Genomic DNA, 22976 nt, shown 5'->3' with positions numbered 1-22976 from the left:
CAAAGTTGTCTGGAGGGCATGCGGGTGGGGTCTTGCAACTCCCTGACCGGTCTCTGTGCGGGACACTGGACATTATGGCAGCCAGTGGGGTGGGTTGCTGGAAATAAGCGGGTGTGAGAGGCAGCCAAGGGGCCCCTAGGCCTGCTGGCAGGGGGCCTGCCAGGAGGGGGCGTTCGCCTGAGGCCTGCAAGCTGCTGCCTGGCCTGTCCGGCCTGGATGGTACAGTCTAGTGCCTCCTGCGCTGCCGGGCCAAATAGCTCCCCTGGTTCCACCGGGAGGTTGCGCAGGGTTCTTCTAGCTGTCTTGGTCAGGTTTGACTGTGAAAGCCAAACCTGGCGACGAGCTTGAACCAGAATGTACATCATTCTTCCAATCTCTCTGGACATAAGGCCAAACGCCTCCAGTGAGGCATCACAAAAGGTGATGGAATCAGCAGTCACATTACCCTCCTGTAGTGAAGCTGAGAGGGCCAACATGAGACGTGACATTGAGTTCCCCATGTGACCAGCCCATGCTCCAGCATCGTAGGCCCTTGTGAGGAGATCATCTGTGATCCGACACTGGGGTCGAGGGCACCTAGCATCCCTTCGCAGAGCTTCATCCGGAGACAGGCAATGGTGGGCTCAATGGCTGGCATGCAATCCAGGCCAACTCTCGCTGCATCGTGCATGGCTGCCAGGGTCCGCCCATCTGCAGAGAGACGGGAGCACGCTTTAGTGTTCCTCCGACAAGCCTGCAACTCTTTCAGGTAGTCCTCTGAGTGGGGAATAGCAAAGGCAGTGGGGGCCGGCCTGCATTTGAAGAAGGCACTTGCTGGTGCTGCTTCTGCCTGCTGTGGTACATCCATGTGCAGCCGCTGTAGGGCCATGCGAATGATAGCACGCATTGAGCTGTTCTCCATTCCGGTCACTGAACTCTGAGCTGAGGAGTGGGAACCCTGGTCAGAGGCTTGGGAACCACCCTCCCTTGGCTCCTCCCAGTAATCGTGAAAGCCGCTAGGGAGAGCATACCCTCCTCAGGTATCAGCATTGGCATTGGAGGAGAGGGTGCTACCTCAGCTTCCAAGGAAGCGTCAGGCTGGCGGTCCGCGAGCATGGACCTCATCTGGGCCAGCCCAGCAGACAGCTGCTCTACCTTAGACGAAAGCCTGCTATGATCAGACTTTGTCTTCTTCCTGGGGGGTGCGGCCGCCGCCGCCATTGCTTGGCGCTTGAAGCGTCTCAGAGAGTCTGGAGGTGGCTGGCCCGATGGGGGGAAGTCACGCCCATCTTCTGGATATTCTATCTCTGCCAGTCTTGCAGCCCTCACAGCTCGAGGTAAGTAGCTGCAGTTCATGCAGGGATTGTCGGACAGTGCATCCCGCAGGTGCTCAGGGCCAAGGCATGTGGGGCAGAGGTCGTGGCCATCCTCTGGTTGGAGAGGGGCCTCATAAGTTGTGCAGAGATGGGAGTCTTCCATTGTGGTAGCTCCAAGACTGCTTAGGTGCTCCTGCCTTGCTGTCCTATAGGGGCCTTTTACTGGGGGGAGGGGGCGCGTACGTCGCCTGTGCCAGGCAATGGGCTCAGTAGAAATCAGTGACCACTTGGGCAACCTGAGCGCGGACGCTATGGGCAGGCCAAGTGTGGGAACTGTATGCTGAAGGGAGGAAGCTTCCTATATCAGCAGGAGCCCGAACAGAGAAATTAATCAGCAGCAGAAGCTGTTACAAAACAAAGGTAGCCACCGCTGTGGCCCTTACCCAATCAGGGTTCTCAAATTTAATTAACAAATCAACTTAACTAACTGGAGCGCTGACGCTACAATTAATAAAACGCAAACCGTGTGCTGGGGGGAGGCAGCGCGCACGCAGCCTGTACCAACAGAGTGACAACCACACTCATCTGCGGATGAAGGTATAAGCTACCGCTAGCAGAGAATCCATGTTGGCCACTGGGACGCGCTCACGCAACCCACCAAGTAGGTAAACGAGCGAAAGACGTCAGCTCGAGCAAGTAATTTATATGCCGGGAGAAGGATGCGCGAACGCCATCGTCACCGACAGGAAGTTAATAAGCAAAACAAAGTAGCTGCAAAGAAATAAGAATATACTCACCGTGTCCCGGGAGGGGGTGAGGGTACTGCCTTACCGGCGGGAGAGTGTCGCGGTATCCACGCGAGCTCAATACGACTAATAGAAAAAAAGAGAGATATCGCCGTCGCTGCTCCGACCGAAGACGGTCGCGGAACTACTAGCGACGGAAGAAGGTGGCTGTAGTGAAGCGGGCCGAATGCGGCTCAGTGCTTCCGAAAGCAAACTGAGCGCGAGAAGAAAAGGAAATGAGCTTCAGGTGACACCGGAAGATATGGCCTCCTCCGGGTCACCCAGAGGTCACACGTGATATTGTTGGTATACATACTCGAAGTGCGCATGCGCAAACGGAATATTCAGTGCTGAAAGCACCGCCTCTGGCCGTCAGCAGGGATGAAGTAAAACACTATTTTGCAAAAGTAATGCTCATCAAACAATACAATAAACAACATAGAAACGTTATTGAAATAAATGGTCTCATACATTACTTTTTGTCTTACTGCTTATTTTTATAGTCACTGGGACGGAACAGCAGAACATTAATCTTCTCACAGCAGAGAAATCATCAAGTAACAGCTGTTGTTGTCAGTATGAAGATCTCAGCATATTATTTGATATAGTTGGTAGAGAATCTGACCATCATCACCTGACAAAATTCAACCTCAGTCATTCTAGCCGTCCAAAAATCTAATTTTAAAGGACACCAGCATGGCCTTGGAGAGACAGTTTCAAAAGTGCACCCATTAATTCAGCATAAGCACAAATCGTGTCAAATTAAATGAACATATTAGACCCAACCCCTCTGACTTCTTCTGCCCTAATGGGTGGTGTCTTGTATTGAGCAATTCTGCCAGTCAATAAAAGAGGATGGCATCGTGATGAAACTTACCAACTGGGCTAAGATAAGGTTTAAAACGGAGGATAATTATGTGGACGTTTTCATATATCAACTTATTCTTCCTCGTATCTTTGTGTTTCTACATTTCCTCTTCTGCGTTCTCAATTCTTTATTCTCCCTCCTGTCGGTTACAGGGGCGGTTTCATCTCCACGGGATGCACAAAGCTGGAGATGTGGTTCTAGGTGGGCTGTTTCACATGCACTTTGATCCAAACTATCCTGACCTGTTCTTTACCTCAGAGCCAGAACAGCCTACCTGTCATGGGTGAGTCTCTCAGGAAAAACAGCAAAAGACTGATTATTTATTATTACTGTGAAAAAATCTATATAATTGTATAATAATGTGTCATGTTGTGTCTTTCTCTTGTAAACTGTGATCTTTTCTGTGTTAGTTTTGATGTTTTAGGATTCAAACAGGCCCAGACCATGGCCTTTGCTATTGATGAGATCAACAGAAACCCCAAGCTGCTCCCTAATGTCACTCTGGGATACAGTGTGTATGATAACTGCAACAAATTAGGAATTGGATTCCGTGCAGCATTGTCATTAATCAGTGGTCAAGAGGATCAAGTTATAATACCTGAAACTTGTGAAGGAACCCCGTTAGTCCTCGGGATTGTGGGTGAAGATTCCTCGACACGTTCTATTGCCATCTCGACTGTCTTAGGCTTGTACAGAGTGCCCATGGTAAGTTTTTCTGCCTGACTTGATTAATTCTTTTGAATCATCATGAATTAATTTCAAATTAAAGGTCAGTTGTAAGCATGAAGCAGTCAGTCCTACAGAGTTCAAAGAGCCTGTCAAGGCACTGAAAGATTTCAGAATGTATGGCCTGTGTCTTTTACAGGTGAGTTATTTTTCCACGTGTTCCTGCCTGAGCGACCGAGAAAGGTTTCCATCATTCTTTAGGACGATACCAAGTGATGCTTTTCAGGTGAAAGTACAACAAAAGTTTGTACAGCTTAAAAAAAGAAAAAAGATCAAGAACAACATCCCCTAACTGCAAACAGAATATATTCCTTTCGTGTGTTGCCATGAACACTTCCCTCACTGATGGAGTTGTTCTTTGTCAGATCTCAATGCTTAAAAAATAGAATTTAATGTCCAAAGTTGTGGAGCCTGTTCCCAGGATTTCCAGGGAAACATTACTCCAGCCTGAGCACTAATCCTTCCTCCTCTCTGTCTTCTTAGGTGCGAGCTATGATTCAGATTCTGAAACACTTTGGCTGGACTTGGGCAGGTCTGCTGATCAGTGATAGTGATTATGGACTTCATGCTGCACAATCCTTGCAATCTGACCTGAGTCCAGCTGATGGAGGTTGTCTGGCCTACTTAGAGGTTTTGCCTCAGACTCACGATCCAGCTGAATTGAGGAGGATTGTGGAAATTATGAGGAAATCCACAGCTGGTGTGGTCATTGTGTTTGCACATTACAGTGAAATGATTAATCTCATGGAAGAGGTTAGGCTTGAAATACAACTTAATGAATCCTGAAAAGATACAACATGACACAACAAGTATTTTATCAACAAAAAATTGTTTTAATGTTTAAATTACATCACAACTAGCATGATTTCTTAGCAATTCATAATATGCTGTAATGATAGATATGGAAACTAGGTGCTGCTGAAGTGACATGCCGTGATGGATTTATATGATTATGAACTACAGGTGGTGAGGCAGAATGTGACAGGCCTGCAGTGGATTGCCAGTGAAGCCTGGACATTGGCTGCTGTTCTCCAGACCCCCCACCTCATGCCGTACCTGGGGGGAACACTGGGCATCGCCATCAGACGAGGAGAAATACCAGGACTGAGGGAGTTCATGTTAAATATTAAACCTGACCTAAACCACAACAATACTTACGAAAAAAATGTGGTGAGTCAAAAATCGCTGTGTTAATGTGATATTGACAAAAGTAATATATTTGCGTTGTTTGTCACTGCTAAACAGTGTTTCATCGTTTTTAAAACAGTGACACTGAAGTTATATTCTTTATAACACATAATATTTGATATATTTCAGGTAAATCAGTTTTGGGAACACACATTTAAATGTAGATTTGCACCACCTCCATCAGGCTGGGTGGAAGCTGGAGGAGCAATATGTACTGGACAAGAAGATCTAGAGACTGTGCAGACTGAGTTCTTGGACATTTTAAATCTCAGACCAGAGTACAATGTGTACAAAGCTGTGTACGCTCTGGCATATGCTCTTCATGAGCTGCTGCAGTGTGAGCCAGGCAGAGGGCCTTTCAGTGGGAACAGCTGTGGTGATTTACAGAGACTGAAGCCCTGGCAGGTGTGTTTCTACTAGAAATATTTATGCCTGTTTGATAGTATTTCTTACACATAAGCGTTTGGTGTAAAAAAAAAAAAATTAAGAACAAATCTAATTAGATCACCATTTTAAAATGCCATATAGATAGCTGAAGGTATTTCCCCTCATTTGCTTCTGGTATTATCAACTCAGAGCTCTCTTTATCTCGTATTTTGTGTTATTACTGGAGTAAACCATTTCATGCGGTAATAGGTGTCGTGTCTAAAATGAATAGAACGTCCTGCTGTGTACACGACGGACAGTAACAAAGGAATTATTTTTAATTCATGCTTTTTTTTGTCTCTATATTAATTGTTCTGATTTCATAGGTTGTGCATTACCTGGAAACAGTCAACTTCACTACCTCATTTGGTGATGAAGTGTCATTTGATGAGAATGGTGATGTCTTACCAATCTATGACATCATGAACTGGCAGTGGCTCCCTGATGGAGGAATTAAAGTTCAGAATGTGGGAGAAGTTAAAAAATCAGCCCTAAAAGGTGAAGAACTGACTCTTCATGAGGACAAAGTCTACTGGAACTTTGAATCCAAAAAGGTTATTTCTGCTTCTTTAGATTTCTGTTGTTTAACGAGTGGCCTGGAATCAGGTAAAGAAAGGCAACCAATGCATGACTGCTTAAAACCGTTACTGAAGTGGAAGATTACATGTACCTTCAGATCTCAGGCCAGTGGCCTGTCTGAAAACCAATCTGTTATTACCTGTTTGCATCCATCCTTTAATTATCTTGTGGCTAAATTGAATCTGATAATGCAACCATATTTTTCTATCATGATTGGGAATGTGATTGTGTCATTTGGCAAAAGCTGGAACTTGTAGGAATCAACATTATGGAGGGATTTTTGCAAAGCTGTTGTTGGCAACACTCACAAATTTCTACCATTATATACATGAATAGGCATCACAAAATGCGGAGACAGGATAATGATGGATCAACACAGAAATGTATAAAAGTTACAATGGCAGACATTTGTTGTTCTTTTTTTTTTCCTCCCAACAGCCTCCCCGCTCAGCGTGCAGTGAGAGCTGTCCTCCAGGGACCCGCAGGGCCAGAAAGAAGGGGGAACCTGAGTGTTGTTTTGACTGCATCCTTTGTTCTGAGGGGAAGATCAGCAATAAGTCTGGTGGGTGTTCACTTTTAAATATCTAAGTTGAGCTTCATAACAAACATAATTTGAAACACTTTCCCGAACCAGAACTCCTTTCTTCATAGACTCCACTGAATGCATCAGCTGTCCAGAGGATTTCTGGTCCAGCCCCAAGCGTGACCTTTGTGTTCCGAAGAAAATAGACTTCCTGTCCTACCATGAGCCTCTGGGAATCTGTCTGACAGCCACATCATTGTTGGGTGCCATTATCTGTGTTGTTGTTGTAGGGATCTTCATCCACCATCATAGAACACCAATAGTCCGTGCAAACAATTCAGAACTCAGTTTTCAGCTGTTAGTGTCACTTAAACTGTGTTTTCTGTGTTCACTGCTGTTCATTGGCCGTCCCAGACTGTGGACATGCCAGCTGAGACATGCAGCATTTGGCATCAGCTTTGTCCTTTGTGTCTCATGTATCCTGGTTAAAACCATGGTGGTTCTGGCTGTGTTCAAGGCCTCCAAACCAGGAGGTGGAGCCAGTCTGAAGTGGTTTGGTGCTGTTCAGCAGAGAGGGACAGTTTTGGTTCTAACTTCTGTTCAGGCAGCAATCTGCACTGCCTGGCTTGTCTCTGCTTCACCAGTTCCTCATAAAAACACCCAATACCACAATGACAAGATAGTTTATGAGTGTGTAGTTGGCTCCACAATTGGCTTTGCAGTGTTACTGGGTTATATCGGTTTACTGGCTCTCCTCAGCTTCCTGCTGGCATTTCTGGCAAGAAATCTTCCAGATAACTTCAATGAGGCCAAGCTGATCACTTTCAGCATGCTGATCTTCTGTGCTGTGTGGGTGGCCTTTGTTCCTGCTTATGTCAGCTCACCTGGTAAATATGCAGATGCTGTGGAGGTATTTGCCATTCTGGCCTCCAGTTTTGGTCTCTTGTTGGCCCTGTTTGGACCCAAATGTTACATAATCCTGCTGAGACCAGAGAGGAACACAAAGAAAGCTATCATGGGTCGAACTACTACAAAGTCATAAAATTAGCTAATGAGCTTCCAACTTAGTTGAGAGTGGAGATTATATGAGCCACAGGAGCATACTGGAGACATACATGACTTTTGAAATAAATTGTTGACCCTATGAACATGTTGTAATGCTAATATAAATACTCCAAAAGTAAATGTTATGGTTTGGGGTAAAATACATACTTCATCATGTAAGAGTACTTCATTATGAACCACGTTCTGTTGGACCACTGATCCACCACAATGTCTGAGATGAATGTTTAAATATAGGATTATGGAGCATTTGTTGTAATAACAGATGATTTCCTGTCACTGGGCCAATTAAGAATAAAACTGAAAAGTGAGTAAAACACTATTTTGCAAAAGTAATTATCATCAATCGAAACAGTAAACAACATAGAAATGTTATTGAAATAAATGGTCTCATACATCATTACACTGTTTTTGTCTCATTGTTTCCAGTGGATTGAACAGCACAACGGAAAGCTTCTAACATACAGAGAAATCAACAAGTGACATCTGTTATCATTAGTATGAAGATCACAGCGTAGAACCCGCCCATCATCACCTGGTTGGTGACACTGTTACAGAAGCAACACACCTGACTTTGATGTGAACATGTTTCAGAGATACACGTGCCCATTCAACTGTCAAATTTTACACAAGGGGAGTTTTCCAAGAGAACATTCAGGGTTAGGACAGTTTTTAGTATTAATTGTTCAATTGTTTTGTGTATCTTAAATGGGAACAGCCCCTTTCATATTGAAAGGAAAATGTTTGAGACAGGAGAGGGAAGTCTGGAAAAATTCATTCTTGCCCTTTTACTTTCTGGTTCTGACACTAGCAGCACATAAAATGAATTTCTCCCAGCAATCAAGACACAGTGTATTTTCAGCATAGCTAAAAATAACTGCTAATGCATTTCCTGATATCCATTGTAAGTAGTTGTGTTGTGTTGTGTTGTGTTCCAACTGATGAGAGAGTCCAGCATGCAGATGGGCAGCACGAAGGATTGTAATGACTATGTAAGGTCTCGACCACCAAGGATGTGTGTAAAGGACTGAAAAGAGTGTGTACAAGACATAGATATGCATGTTACATGTAAAGGATTAAAATGTATAAATACAGTATCAGAAAATATGTTAAAATGTATGCCATTAACCATTTATTGATTGAGTGCAGGGTCCCTAGTCTTGTTTCTTTTCAGTAGTTGCAATATGTAAATAGGACAATAGCTGGCATATAGTGGCTATGAGGAACCTAAAACTGACCAGCCCACTACAGAATTAATCCTGGGCAAAGGTTCTACACAGATTTATGATTTTGATCTTTTTGTTTTCATAATTTTCCACAAATTAGGGTCCACAGCAGTTAATGTCCTGGTTACATTCAAAATTTGGCTGTGGTGATAAAAGGGATGCAAAATGGCCTCAGAGAATTGTTTCCATGACCAGATTAATTCTCATTCAGAACAAATATCAAATGAAATGCATTTTTGAGCCTGTCCCCACCTCCCTTTATTTCCTGGTTGGTGGTGTGCAAGATTAAGCAATACAAGCCAATAAAAGGGGGTGACAGTGAGGAAGCTAACTGGCTTGGCTCAGAAGAAACTCAAAGTCATGAGGGAATGTAAAGACACAAATTTGCTCCTGCTCTTCTTCGTTTCTACTGCTGCATCTTCCTCTTTTTATTCCTCTTCTTGTCGGTTACAGGGAAACTTTAATCTGAATGGGATGCACAGGGCTGGAGATGTGATTATTGGTGGGTTGTTTGAAATGAACTTCTTTTCTACCCAGTCTGACCTGTTTTTTACCTCAGAGCCACAGCAGCCAACCTGCCATGGGTGAGTCTGTCAGGGAAACAGCTAAAAGCAGACAGCGGGGAAAGTCCTAACTTTCAATTAAGTGTATGTTTTGATTCTCAGCCAATATTATTTCAAAATTATATTTTGTATTTTAGCCATCTTGCAATTTATTTGTTGTATATTTTTTCTGTGAAATTGTGGTTGTCAATATAAATGTTGTTTTGTTTTGTTTTGTTTTGTTTTTTTAAATTCCTTGTTATGAAAAATGTGTGTATAAACATATATAAATGTATTTACAGTTATTTTTTCATTTGTATCATTTCATATTTTTAAAAAGTCAACGTGTTTCAACATCGGCATGTTTCGTGTGTTAGTTTTGATGTCATAGGATTTAGGCTGACCCAGACCATGGCCTTTGCTATTGATGAGCTCAACAGAAACCCCAACCTGCTCCCGAATGTCACTCTGGGATACAGTGTGTATGATAACTGCAATACACTAGGAATCGGATTCCGTGCAGCATTGTCATTAACCAGTGGTCAAGAGGAGCAAGTTATAATTCATGAGTCCTGTGAAGGAACCCCTCCAGTCCTCGGGATTGTGGGTGATTCTTCCTCTACACGTTCTATTGCCATCTCTGCTGTCTTAGGTTTGTACCGAGTGCCTACGGTAAGTTTTTCTGCCTGACCATTTATATTCACTCTTTTTGATCATTTATTTCATATTCAAATTCTGCTAATAAATAAAAAAAGAAGCACTTAGAACAGTGAAACAACCGCTAAAGGCATTTAATGGTTTTAAATAGTGTCATCTGCTTTTTATAGGTAAGTTATTTTTCCACATGTTCCTGCCTGAGTGACCGGAAAAAGTTTCCATCCTTCTTTAGGACGATCCCAAGTGACGCTTTCCAGGTAAAATTCTAGTAGGAAATAAAAAAACTAAATATATAACACACTGGTGTGGTTATACGCTTTCATCAGATCACTGTTCTGCTGTCATATATATGTATAATTTGTTTACTACCAACAACATTTACCTCACTGATGAAGTTGTTCTGTGTCAGATCTCAATGCTTGAAATCTATAATTTAACAGCCACCGTCGTGGAGCCTGTTCCCAGGATTTCCAGGGAAACATTACTCCAGCCTGAGCACTAATCCTCCCTCCTCTCTGTCTTCTTAGGTGCGAGCTATGATTCAGATTCTGAAACACTTTGGCTGGACTTGGGCAGGTCTGCTGATCAGTGATGATGATTATGGACTTCATGCTGCCCGATCCTTCCAGTCTGACATGAGTCCAGCTGATGGAGGTTGTCTGGCCTACACAGAGATTTTGCCCTGGAGAGATGATCCAGCTGAACTAAGGAGGATTGTAGATGTGATGAAGAAATCCGCAGCTCGTGTTGTCATTGTGTTTGCACATGAGGGTCACATGATTGACCTCATGAAAGAGGTTAGGTTAAAAATGCAATCTGATTATGTCTTAATTTGATGGTAAAGAGTTTGTGAAAAGTTTAGTTAAAATGAAAGACTCAAGTTTGTTGTTGACAATAACTTGTACGAATAATTGGACAGCTCAAACATGTTGGGACCAGTCCTGGTGAGTTACTGTATATCAGAGTGCTTTTGGATCATCGAAAACAAATCCATAAAGCTTTTACCAGCCATCATTGCCACTCTCTTATACCTCTCTGCATAAGATCATGACAAAATCGTGTGTATTTGCGTAACACAGCTGATATCATTTTGCTCATAATGCAGGATTTCAGCTATGAATGATGTCAGCTGTGTAAATCTTATAATCCTTGAGTGGCCTGGCATGGATGAATTCAAACACGTCATATGTACCAATGTACAGGTGGTGAGGCAGAATGTGACAGGCCTGCAGTGGATGGCCAGTGAAGCCTGGACATCAGCTGCTGTGCTCCAGACCCCCCACCTCATGCCGTACCTGGGGGGAACACTGGGCATCGCCATCAGACGAGGAGAAATACCAGGACTGAGGGACTTCCTGTTACAAATAGAGCCGGACCTAAACCACAACCAGAGTATTGGAAAAAGTGTGGTGAGAGTCAAAAGTAGCAGCATAATATTGACAAGGCTCATATCTTGATGTTGCTTCTAACACACAATATGTAATATGTTTCAGGTAAATCAGTTTTGGGAACACACATTTAAATGTAGATTTGCACCACCTCCATCAGGCTGGGTGGAAGCTGGAGGAGCAATATGTACTGGACAAGAAGATCTAGAGACTGTGCAGACTGAGTTCTTGGACATTTTAAATCTCAGACCAGAGTACAATGTGTACAAAGCTGTGTACGCTCTGGCATATGCTCTTCATGAGCTGCTGCAGTGTGAGCCAGGCAGAGGGCCTTTCAGTGGGAACAGCTGTGGTGATTTACAGAGACTGGAGCCCTGGCAGGTGACATATCAATTTACACTTCACCTTTTAATGTAAAAGCATTGCTCTTATATTATTTCATTTGCAATATGATGTACTGAAAGTATTTTTGTCTAAATGATGGAAAGTAGAAGTTAGTTTTATCTCTTTTCAGCAGGTACATGGTATTATTGATGGCATGCGCAAAAGTGTCCTCAGCATTTATATTTTTGAATACTACATCCTACAATGCTCATGCTGTTTTATCATATAATCCTTCTTTTCTTCATTTATCCCTCATTCTGATTTCATAGCTTGTATATTACTTGCAAAAGGTGAATTTCACCACCTCATTTGGTGATGAAGTGTCGTTTGATGAGAATGGTGATGTCTTACCAATCTATGACATCATGAACTGGCAGTGGCTCCCTGATGGAGGAATTAAAGTTCAGAATGTGGGAGAAGTTAAAAAATCAGCCCTAAAAGGTGAAGAACTGACTCTTCATGAGGACAAAGTCTACTGGAACTTTGTATCCAAAAAGGTAACTTGTCATTTATGCAACACCTCTCTTTTTTACATTATAATTCTGCTCTAACTTTAATAACACTGAATACATTTATTTTTCCCCAACAGCCTCCTCGGTCAGCGTGCAGTGAGAGCTGTCCTCCAGGGACCCGCAGGGCCAGAAAGAAGGGGGAACCTGAGTGTTGTTTTGACTGCATCCTTTGTTCTGAGGGGAAGATCAGCAATAAGACTGGTGGGTGTTCACTTTTAAATTCAGTTTTATGTTTCATATCAATACATGCATGCACACATTGTCTCTTTCTTCATAGACTCCACTGAATGCATCAGCTGTCCAGAGGATTTCTGGTCCAGTCCCCAGCGTGACCACTGTGCACAGAAGAAAATAGACTTCCTGTCCTACCATGAGCCTCTGGGAATCTGTCTGACAGCCACATCATTGCTGGGTACATTTATCTGTGCTGTCATTCTTTGCATCTTTATCTGTCATCGCAAAACACCAATAGTCCGTGCAAACAATTCAGAACTCAGTTTTCAGCTGTTAGTGTCACTTAAACTGTGTTTTCTGTGTTCACTGCTGTTCATTGGACATCCCAGACTGTGGACATGCCAGCTGAGACATGCAGCATTTGGCATCAGCTTTGTCCTTTGTGTCTCATGTATCCTGGTTAAAACCATGGTGGTTCTGGCTGTGTTCAAGGCCTCCAAACCAGGAGGTGGAGCCAGTCTGAAGTGGTTTGGTGCTGTTCAGCAGAGAGGGACAGTTCTGGTTCTAACTTCTGTTCAGGCAGCAATCTGCACTGCCTGGCTTGTCTCTGCTTCACCAGTTCCTCATAAAAACACCCAATACCACAATGACAAGATAGTTTATGAGTGTGTAGTTGGCTCCACAATTGGCTTTGCAGTGTTACTGGGTTATATCGGTTTACTGGCTCTCCTCAGCTTCCTGCTGGCATTTCTGGCAAGAAATCTTCCAGATAACTTCAATGAGGCCAAGCTGATCACTTTCAGCATGCTGATCTTCTGTGCTGTGTGGGTGGCCTTTGTTCCTGCTTATGTCAGCTCACCTGGTAAATATGCAGATGCTGTGGAGGTATTTGCCATTCTGGCCTCCAGTTTTGGTCTCTTGTTGGCCCTGTTTGGACCCAAATGTTACATAATCCTGCTGAGACCAGAGAGGAACACAAAGAAAGCTATCATGGGTCGAACTACTACAAAGTCATAAAATTAGCTAATGAGCTTCCAACTTAGTTGAGAGTGGAGATTATATGAGCCACAGGAGCATACTGGAGACATACATGACTTTTGAAATAAATTGTTGACCCTATGAACATGTTGTAATGCTAATATAAATACTCCAAAAGTAAATGTTATGGTTTGGGGTAAAATACATACTTCATCATGTAAGAGTACTTCATTATGAACCACGTTCTGTTGGACCACTGATCCACCACAATGTCTGAGATGAATGTTTAAATATAGGATTATGGAGCATTTGTTGTAATAACAGATGATTTCCTGTCACTGGGCCAATTAAGAATAAAACTGAAAAGTGAGTAAAACACTATTTTGCAAAAGTAATTATCATCAATCGAAACAGTAAACAACATAGAAATGTTATTGAAATAAATGGTCTCATACATTACTTTTTGTCTTACTGCTTATTTTTATAGTCACTGGGACTGAACAGCAGAACATGAATCTTCTCACAGCAGAGAAATCATCAAGTAACAGCTGTTGTTGTCAGTATGAAGATCTCAGCATATTATTTGACATAGTTGGTAGAGAATCTGACCATCATCACCTGACAAAATTCAACCTCAGTCATTCTAGCCGTCCAAAAATCTAATTTTAAAGGACACCAGCATGGCCTTGGAGAGACAGTTTCAAAAGTGCACCCATTAATTCAGCATAAGCACAAATCATGTCAAATTAAATGAACATATTAGACCCAACCCCTCTGACTTCTTCTGCCCTAATGGGTGGTGTCTTGTATTGAGCAATTCTGCCAGTCAATAAAAGAGGATGGCATCGTGATGAAACTTACCAACTGGGCTAAGATAAGGTTTAAAACGGAGGATAATTATGTGGACGTTTTCATATATCAACTTATTCTTCCTCGTATCTTTGTGTTTCTACATTTCCTCTTCTGCGTTCTCAACTCTTTATTCTCCCTCCTGTCGGTTACAGGGGCGGTTTCATCTCCACGGGATGCACAAAGCTGGAGATGTGGTTCTAGGTGGGCTGTTTCACATGCACTTTGATCCAAACTATCCTGACCTGTTCTTTACCTCAGAGCCAGAGCAGCCTACCTGTCATGGGTGAGTCTCTCAGGAAAAACAGCAAAAGACTGATTATTTATTATTACTGTGAAAAAGCCATCACAAATTTGTGAAACCATGCAATTCCTATTTTTTTTTACTGTGTATTCATTCTCATTCACAAATGCTAATGCATTTCCTGATATCCATTGTAAGTAGTTGTGTTGTGTTGTGTTGTGTTCCGACTGATGAGAGAGTCCAGCATGCAGATGGGCAGCACGAAGGATTGTAATGACTATGTAAGGTCTCGACCACCAAGGATGTGTGTAAAGGACTGAAAAGAGTGTGTACAAGACATAGATATGCATGTTACATGTAAAGGATTAAAATGTATAAATACAGTATCAGAAAATATGTTAAAAGAGAGAGAGGAACTCTTCAAACACAGTCGCTTCCACCCATATTTTGTTGGATCTCGCCTGTTAGCCCTGAACATTGAACTCACACCATAAACATAGTAGCACTGTCTCATCAATCCCAGTTATCACAAATGTCAGACCTATGAAATGCATTTCTGATCTCCCAAAATGAGTTAACCTTGGCAACCTTACCATAGAAAGGCATGTCAAATATTAAAAATGGCTCTTTTAAACAGGTAAGGTCAGGTCACTTATAAATAAATCATTTTTAATAAATGATCTAATTAGCACCCACAATGTAGACTTCGCTCTGCTAACTGAAACCTGGCTAGATAAAAATTATGCAGCTACACTCATTGAGACTGCTCCTCCAAATTTCTAATTTTTTCCACAGCACCAGAGCTAATAGGAGAGGTGGTGGAATTGCCGTCTTTTCCGACATTTACAGTTGTAAGGACGTCTCTCTTGGCAAATATAATTGTTTTGAATACCTGGCAATATCTGCACACTGTAAAACCACAATCTTAATAGTCGCAGTCTATCGTCCACCAAAATCTAAAAGTGGCTTTCTGGAAGAATTCTCTCAACTACTAGCCAAGGTCTCCACCGACGATGACTGTCTTATTTTATCAGGTGATTTCAACATTCACATTGACAATGAAACAGAATCCAGATGCCACTGGAGGCATTTGATCTCTCCCAACACGTCCGTGGACCCACCCACAATAAAAGACACACTTTGGATCTCATCATCACAAAAGGACATAATATCACTACTCCATGTGTAATAGATGTAGCTTTCTCTGACCATTGTTGCATATATTTTAATGTATCTGCTTCTTCTGTACACCACAATGGTTCTCGTACAATCAAAAAACAAACATCATGAAACATAATCAACTACAATACAATTGAAAGTTTTCAAGGAACCATGAATAAGTTGTCACTGTCCAGTGTATCGCTGGCTGGTGATCCTTTGGACAGTTTCAACTCAAAAATACAGAGTATCCTGGACAACATTGCATCAGTTAAAACTAAATATGTAGAAAAACTAAAAGCTCACTGGAGAACAGATAGACAATCTAAAAGAAAGTGTCGCCAGGCAGAGTGACAGTGGAGAAAAACAAAACTTTAGGTTCATAATGAGATTTATAAGGACAAACTGAATGACTATAACAAAGCTATTAAACAAGCTAGACAGTCTTTCTTTTCTAAAAATATAAATGAAAATATCACTAATAGTAAAGTACTCTTCTCCACTGTTGACAGACTCATAAATCCACCATCCACCATCCCATCACATTTGCTGTCTACAGAAAAATGTGAGCAATTTCCTTTATTTTTTGATAGCAAAATTAACACAATCAGACAAAACATCAGTATCCTCAGACCAAAAAATGAACCTCTCCTTCCTTTCTCCTCCAGGGGCTCCACTTGTTTTATGTCCCAGTTTTCCCAGTCCCACTGCTTAGATTCAACAGATCTCTCTAATATTGTTGGTCAGCTCAGCTCCTCCACCTGTTGCTTGGATCCTATTCCAACCACATTTTTTTAAAAACCATCTTTAATTGTTTTAAAAACTGGTCTCTTCAGTCTGGTATTTTCCCCACATCACTTAAAACAGCTGTCAAAAAACCACTCCTGAAGAAAAAGAATCTGGATCCAATGTTATAGATAAACTATCGGCCCATCTCCAATCTGCCATTCCTTAGTAAAATACTTGAAAAAAACTGTTAAAATTCAACTCAAAAAATATCTCACATCAAATAGCCTCCTAGATATTTATCAATCAGGTTTTTATCCCCACCATAGCACAGAAACAGCTCTCAACAAAGTAATAAATGGCCTGCATATAAACACAGACTCCAAAAAATATCTATTCTTGCTCTTGTTCCGCTTTTGACACTGTTGACCATACAATTCTGCTGGAGAGACTCGAGAGATGGGTGGGCTTATCTGGCCTTGTTCTAAAATGGTTCAATTCATATTTATTCCATCGACAACTTCTCTTCAAACAAAAGGGATGTTACATGTGGTGTCCCCCAGGGGTCAATTCTTGGACCACTACTGTTCAACCTCTATATGCTTCCACTTTCACATGTCATCAATAACCAGGACGTTGATTACCACAATTATGCAGACGATTCGCTACTTTACACTTCTCTGTACCCCGATGATTTATCTCCCATACAGTCCCTCATCCAATGCATTAGTGACATTAACAAATGGATGACAGAAAACTTCCTACAGTTAAATAAAGACAAAACAGAAATACAAATCTTTGGTGCACAGATTCAAAGACTGAGAGTGGCGGAACACCTCAAGTCCCTCTCTCTGGAGAACAAAACTGTTGCAAGAAATCTTGGCATAATCATGGATAGCAATTTAAACTTCAGGAGTCATATCAACCACATTACAAAATCATCTTTCTACCATTTAAAAAATATATCCAAATTAATAAGTTTTCTATCAAATCCTGATTCTGAAAAATGTATTCATGCATTAATAACCAGCAGAATAGATTACTGTAACGGCCTATTCACTGGCCTCGTGAACACCAGCATTCGACAATTACAATTAATTCAAAATGCAGCAGCACTTATTTTCACTGGTACAAAAAATATCAACACATCACACCTGTTCTTAAAACCCTGCATTGGTTACCTGTCAAAAAAAAGGATTGATTTCAAGGTCCTCCTGTTAGTTTACAAAGCACTAAATGGTCTTGCACCTCAGTACCTAACAGACATGCTAATTAGTTGCACACCAGCAAGAACCCTCAAGTCCACAAACACTAGTACACTAGTCATTTCCTGCACAAAAACTCGGGAAGGGGAGATTGCATTTTCCCTTTTCCCTTTCCCCGCACAGGTGGAGCAGCTTGCCTTAGACAGTAAATACTGCCCCATCAGTCAATATTTTTAAAAATAGGTTAAAAACTTTTCTTTTCTCAACAGCGTTTGATTGAGTGTGTGTGTGTCTGTGTGCTTGTTTACTTTGTCCTTTGTATTGTTTGTTGTATGTTGTAAAGTGCAATTAGTCTGCCTTGGGCATGAAATGCACTCTATAAATAAAGTTTGAATTGAAATTTGAATTGAATAAAATGTATTATACAGTATTTGTAAGTTCAGCCATTAACCGTTTATTACACCTTATTTATTGATTGAGTGCAGGGTCCCTAGTCTTGTTTCTTTTCAGTAGTTGCAATATGTAAATAGGACAATAGCTGGCATATAGTGGCTATGAGGAACCTAAAACTGACCAGCCCACTACAGAATTAATCCTGGGCAAAGGTTCTACACAGATTTATGATTTTGATCTTTTTGTTTTCATAATTTTCCACAAATTAGGGTCCACAGAAGTTAATGTCCTGGTTACATTCAAAATTTGGCTGTGGTGATAAAAGGGATGCAAAATGGCCTCAGAGAATTGTTTCCATGACCAGATTAATTCTCATTCAGAACAAATATCAAATGAAATGCATTTTTGAGCCTGTCCCCACCTCCCTTTATTTCCTGGTTGGTGGTGTGCAAGATTAAGCAATACAAGCCAATAAAAGGGGGTGACAGTGAGGAAGCTAACTGGCTTGGCTCAGAAGAAACTCAAAGTCATGAGGGAATGTAAAGACACAAATTTGCTCCTGCTCTTCTTCGTTTCTACTGCTGCATCTTCCTCTTTTTATTCCTCTTCTTGTCGGTTACAGGGAAACTTTAATCTGAATGGGATGCACAGGGCTGGAGATGTGATTATTGGTGGGTTGTTTGAAATGAACTTCTTTTCTACCCAGTCTGACCTGTTTTTTACCTCAGAGCCACAGCAGCCAACCTGCCATGGGTGAGTCTGTCAGGGAAACAGCTAAAAGCAGACAGCGGGGAAAGTCCTAACTTTCAATTAAGTGTATGTTTTGATTCTCAGCCAATATTATTTCAAAATTATATTTTGTATTTTAGCCATCTTGCAATTTATTTGTTGTATATTTTTTCTGTGAAATTGTGGTTGTCAATATAAATGTTGTTTTGTTTTGTTTTGTTTTGTTTTTTTTTCCTTGTTATGAAAAATGTGTGTATAAACATATATAAATGTATTTACAGTTATTTTTTCATTTGTATCATTTCATATTTTTAAAAAGTCAACGTGTTTCAACATCGGCATGTTTCATGTGTTAGTTTTGATGTCATAGGATTTAGGCTGACCCAGACCATGGCCTTTGCTATCGATGAGATCAACAGAAACCCCAACCTGCTCCCTAATGTCACTCTGGGATACAGTGTGTATGATAACTGCAATACACTAGGAATTGGATTCCGTGCAGCATTGTCATTAACCAGTGGTCAAGAGGAGCAAGTTATAATTCATGAGTCCTGTGAAGGAACCCCTCCAGTCCTCGGGATTGTGGGTGATTCTTCCTCTACACGTTCTATTGCCATCTCTGCTGTCTTAGGTTTGTACCGAGTGCCTACGGTAAGTTTTTCTGCCTGACCATTTATATTCACTCTTTTTGATCATTTATTTCATATTCAAATTCTGCTAATAAATAAAAAAAGAAGCACTTAGAACAGTGAAACAACCGCTAAAGGCATTTAATGGTTTTAAATAGTGTCATCTGCTTTTTATAGGTAAGTTATTTTTCCACATGTTCCTGCCTGAGTGACCGGAAAAAGTTTCCATCCTTCTTTAGGACGATCCCAAGTGACGCTTTCCAGGTAAAATTCTAGTAGGAAATAAAGAAACTAAATATATAACACACTGGTGTGGTTATACGCTTTCATCAGATCACTGTTCTGCTGTCATATATATGTATAATTTGTTTACTACCAACAACATTTACCTCACTGATGAAGTTGTTCTGTGTCAGATCTCAATGCTTGAAATCTATAATTTAACAGCCACCGTCGTGGAGCCTGTTCCCAGGATTTCCAGGGAAACATTACTCCAGCCTGAGCACTAATCCTCCCTCCTCTCTGTCTTCTTAGGTGCGAGCTATCATTCAGATTCTGAAACACTTTGGCTGGACTTGGGCAGGTCTGCTGATCAGTGATAATGATTATGGACTTCATGCTGCCCGATCCTTCCAGTCTGACATGAGTCCAGCTGATGGAGGTTGTCTGGCCTACACAGAGATTTTGCCCTGGGGAGATGATCCAGCTGAACTAAGGAGGATTGTAGATGTGATGAAGAAATCCACAGCTCGTGTTGTCATTGTGTTTGCACATGAGAGTCACATGATTGACCTAATGAAAGAGGTTAGGTTAAAAATGCAATCTGATTATGTCTTAATTTGATGGTAAAGAGATAGATGGTAAAGTTTAGTTAAAATGAAAGTTTGTTGTTGACAATAACTTGTACGAATAATTGGACAGCTCAAACATGTTGGGACCAGTCCTGGTGAGTTACTGTATATCAGAGTGCTTTTGGATCATCGAAAACAAATCCATAAAGCTTTTACCAGCCATCATTGCCACTCTCTTATACCTCTCTGCATAAGATCATGACAAAATCGTGTGTATTTGTGTAACACAACAGATATCATTTTGCTCATAATGCAGGATTTCAGCTATGAATGATGTCAGCTGTGTAACTCTTATAATCCTTGAGTGGCCTGGCATGGATGAATTCAAACACGTCATATGTTCCAATGTACAGGTGGTGAGGCAGAATGTGACAGGCCTGCAGTGGATTGCCAGTGAAGCCTGGACATCAGCTGCTGTGCTCCAGACCCCCCACCTCATGCCGTACCTGGGGGGAACACTGGGCATCGCCATCAGACGAGGAGAAATACCAGGACTGAGGGACTTCCTGTTACAAATACAGCCGGACCTAAACCACAACCAGAGTATTGGAAAAAGTGTGGTGAGAGTCAAAAGTAGCAGCATAATATTGACAAGGCTCATATCTTGATGTTGCTTCTAACACACAATATGTAATATGTTTCAGGTAAATCAGTTTTGGGAATATACTTTTAAATGCAGATTTGCACCACCTCCATCAGGCTGGGTGGAAGCTGGAGGAGCAATATGTACTGGACAAGAAGATCTAGAGACTGTGCAGACTGAGTTCTTGGACATTTTAAATCTCAGACCAGAGTACAATGTGTACAAAGCTGTGTACGCTCTGGCATATGCTCTTCATGAGCTGCTGCAGTGTGAGCCAGGCAGAGGTCCTTTCAGTGGGAACAGCTGTGGTGATTTACAGAGACTGGAGCCCTGGCAGGTGACATATCAACTTACACTTCACCTTTTAATGTAAAAGCATTGCTCTTATATTATTTCATTTGCAATATGATGTACTGAAAGTATTTTTGTCTAAATGCTGGATAGTAGAAGTTAGTTTTATCTCTTTTCAGCAGGTACATGGTATTATTGATGGCATGTGCAAAAGTGTCCTCAGCATTTATATTTTTGAATACTACATCCTACAATGCTCATGCTGTTTTATCATATAATCCTTCTTTTCTTCATTTATCCCTCATTCTGATTTCATAGCTTGTATATTACTTGCAAAAGGTGAATTTCACCACCTCATTTGGTGATGAAGTGTCATTTGATGAGAATGGTGATGTCTTACCAATCTATGATGTCATGAACTGGCAGTGGCTCCCTGATGGAGGAATTAAAGTTCAGAATGTGGGAGAAGTTAAAAAATCAGCCCTAAAAGGTGAAGAACTGACTCTTCATGAAGACAAAATCTTCTGGAACATTAAATCAGAAAAGGTAACTTGTGAAATACGCAACACATGTCTTTTTTTACATTATAATTCTTCTCTAACTTTAATAACACTGAATACATTCCTTTACCTCCCAACAGCCTCCCCACTCAGTGTGCAGTGAGAGCTGTCCTCCAGGGACCCGCAGGGCCAGAAAGAAGGAGGAACCTGAGTGTTGTTTTGACTGCATCCTTTGTTCTGAGGGGAAGATCAGCAATAAGACTGGTGGGTGTTCACTTTTAAATATCTAAGATGAGATGCATAACATAAACATAAACATAATTTGAAACACTTTCCCTAACCAGAACTCCTTTCTTCATAGACTCCACTGAGTGCATCAGCTGTCCAGAGGATTTCTGGTCCAGTCCCCAGCGTGACCACTGTGCACAGAAGAAAATAGACTTCCTGTCCTACCATGAGCCTCTGGGAATCTGTCTGACAGCCACATCATTGCTGGGTACATTCATCTGTGCTGTCATTCTTTGCATCTTTATCTGTCATCGCAAAACACCAATAGTCCGTGCAAACAATTCAGAACTCAGTTTTCAGCTGTTAGTGTCACTTAAACTGTGTTTTCTGTGTTCACTGCTGTTCATTGGCCGTCCCAGACTGTGGACATGCCAGCTGAGACATGCAGCATTTGGCATCAGCTTTGTCCTTTGTGTCTCATGTATCCTGGTTAAAACCATGGTGGTTCTGGCTGTGTTCAAGGCCTCCAAACCAGGAGGTGGAGCCAGTCTGAAGTGGTTTGGTGCTGTTCAGCAGAGAGGGACAGTTCTGGTTCTAACTTCTGTTCAGGCAGCAATCTGCACTGCCTGGCTTGTCTCTGCTTCACCAGTTCCTCATAAAAACACCCAATACCACAATGACAAGATAGTTTATGAGTGTGTAGTTGGCTCCACAATTGGCTTTGCAGTGTTACTGGGTTATATCGGTTTACTGGCTCTCCTCAGCTTCCTGCTGGCATTTCTGGCAAGAAATCTTCCAGATAACTTCAATGAGGCCAAGCTGATCACTTTCAGCATGCTGATCTTCTGTGCTGTGTGGGTGGCCTTTGTTCCTGCTTATATCAGCTCACCTGGTAAATATGCAGATGCTGTGGAGGTATTTGCCATCCTGGCCTCCAGTTTTGGTCTCTTGTTGGCTCTTTTTGGACCCAAATGTTACATAATCCTGGTTAAACCAGAGAGAAACACAAAGAAAGCTATTATGGGTCGAGGAACCACACATCCATAAAATGTCCTATGTAGCCTTTGGAAAAGATCATGGCATGAGTTAGAAATTTTTGTAGGGCCACGGGACATGGGGATCTGTCCACAGCTCATTTTATTTTAGTTTATTTATTTATTTTCCAAATGAATCCAACATGACAACCTCCTTAAGTCATCAGCTCACTTCCTCCTTTGTTCCTATAATAATCACTATGGTAACTAAATAGCTTTGTTTCTTGAGTATAAACATGTGAT

The 22976-nt window shown here is 41.6% G+C and overlaps 3 protein-coding genes across 3 annotated transcripts; all 3 read left to right on the top strand.

Moving 5' to 3' along the window:
- Window positions 1-3106: 3106 nt before the first annotated feature.
- LOC115052780 (extracellular calcium-sensing receptor-like) lies at window positions 3107-7432 on the top strand. Its single transcript, XM_029517109.1, has 9 exons — window positions 3107-3231; window positions 3359-3653; window positions 3814-3900; window positions 4158-4427; window positions 4638-4844; window positions 4992-5267; window positions 5615-5842; window positions 6306-6429; window positions 6519-7432. Exons 1-9 carry the CDS (start codon window positions 3122-3124, stop codon window positions 7430-7432), a joined length of 2511 nt encoding a protein of 836 aa, XP_029372969.1. The 5' UTR covers window positions 3107-3121.
- A 1705-nt stretch (window positions 7433-9137) lies between these two features.
- On the top strand, window positions 9138-13352 carry LOC115052998 (extracellular calcium-sensing receptor-like). The gene is made up of 9 exons (XM_029517534.1): window positions 9138-9262; window positions 9598-9892; window positions 10048-10134; window positions 10405-10674; window positions 11080-11283; window positions 11380-11646; window positions 11919-12146; window positions 12239-12362; window positions 12439-13352. The coding sequence occupies exons 1-9, from the start codon at window positions 9153-9155 to the stop codon at window positions 13350-13352; spliced, it is 2499 nt and encodes an 832-aa protein (XP_029373394.1). The 5' UTR covers window positions 9138-9152.
- Window positions 13353-14323: 971 nt separating this feature from the next.
- On the top strand, window positions 14324-22746 carry LOC115053183 (extracellular calcium-sensing receptor-like). The gene is made up of 9 exons (XM_029517748.1): window positions 14324-14448; window positions 18974-19268; window positions 19424-19510; window positions 19781-20050; window positions 20451-20654; window positions 20751-21017; window positions 21290-21517; window positions 21612-21735; window positions 21833-22746. Exons 1-9 carry the CDS (start codon window positions 14339-14341, stop codon window positions 22744-22746), a joined length of 2499 nt encoding a protein of 832 aa, XP_029373608.1. The 5' UTR covers window positions 14324-14338.
- The last annotated feature ends 230 nt before the right edge of the window (window positions 22747-22976 follow it).

Source organism: Echeneis naucrates, chromosome 13, assembly GCF_900963305.1.
Source record: "Echeneis naucrates chromosome 13, fEcheNa1.1, whole genome shotgun sequence".
In the NCBI taxonomy this organism is placed as follows: Eukaryota; Metazoa; Chordata; class Actinopteri; order Carangiformes; family Echeneidae; genus Echeneis; species Echeneis naucrates.
Note: the sequence above shows the minus strand (reverse complement) of the source record. Positions and strands in the feature narration are given on the sequence as shown.

Bases quoted from the DNA above. Each gene is read 5' to 3' on its own strand.
- LOC115052998 (XM_029517534.1), top strand. From the start codon at position 9,153: ATGCACAGGGCTGGAGATGTGATTATTGGTGGGTTGTTTGAAATGAAC. The intron at 9,893-10,047 runs GTAAGTTTTTCT...TGCTTTTTATAG, and splicing joins GTTTGTACCGAGTGCCTACG to GTAAGTTATTTTTCCACATG. The intron at 12,147-12,238 runs GTAACTTGTCAT...TTTCCCCAACAG, and splicing joins GGAACTTTGTATCCAAAAAG to CCTCCTCGGTCAGCGTGCAG.
- LOC115053183 (XM_029517748.1), top strand. From the start codon at position 14,339: ATGCACAAAGCTGGAGATGTGGTTCTAGGTGGGCTGTTTCACATGCAC. The intron at 20,051-20,450 runs GTTAGGTTAAAA...TCCAATGTACAG, and splicing joins TGATTGACCTAATGAAAGAG to GTGGTGAGGCAGAATGTGAC. The intron at 20,655-20,750 runs GTGGTGAGAGTC...CAGGTAAATCAG, and splicing joins ACCAGAGTATTGGAAAAAGT to TTTTGGGAATATACTTTTAA.
- LOC115052780 (XM_029517109.1), top strand. From the start codon at position 3,122: ATGCACAAAGCTGGAGATGTGGTTCTAGGTGGGCTGTTTCACATGCAC. The intron at 3,232-3,358 runs GTGAGTCTCTCA...TTTCTGTGTTAG, and splicing joins GAACAGCCTACCTGTCATGG to TTTTGATGTTTTAGGATTCA. The intron at 4,845-4,991 runs GTGAGTCAAAAA...GATATATTTCAG, and splicing joins ATACTTACGAAAAAAATGTG to GTAAATCAGTTTTGGGAACA.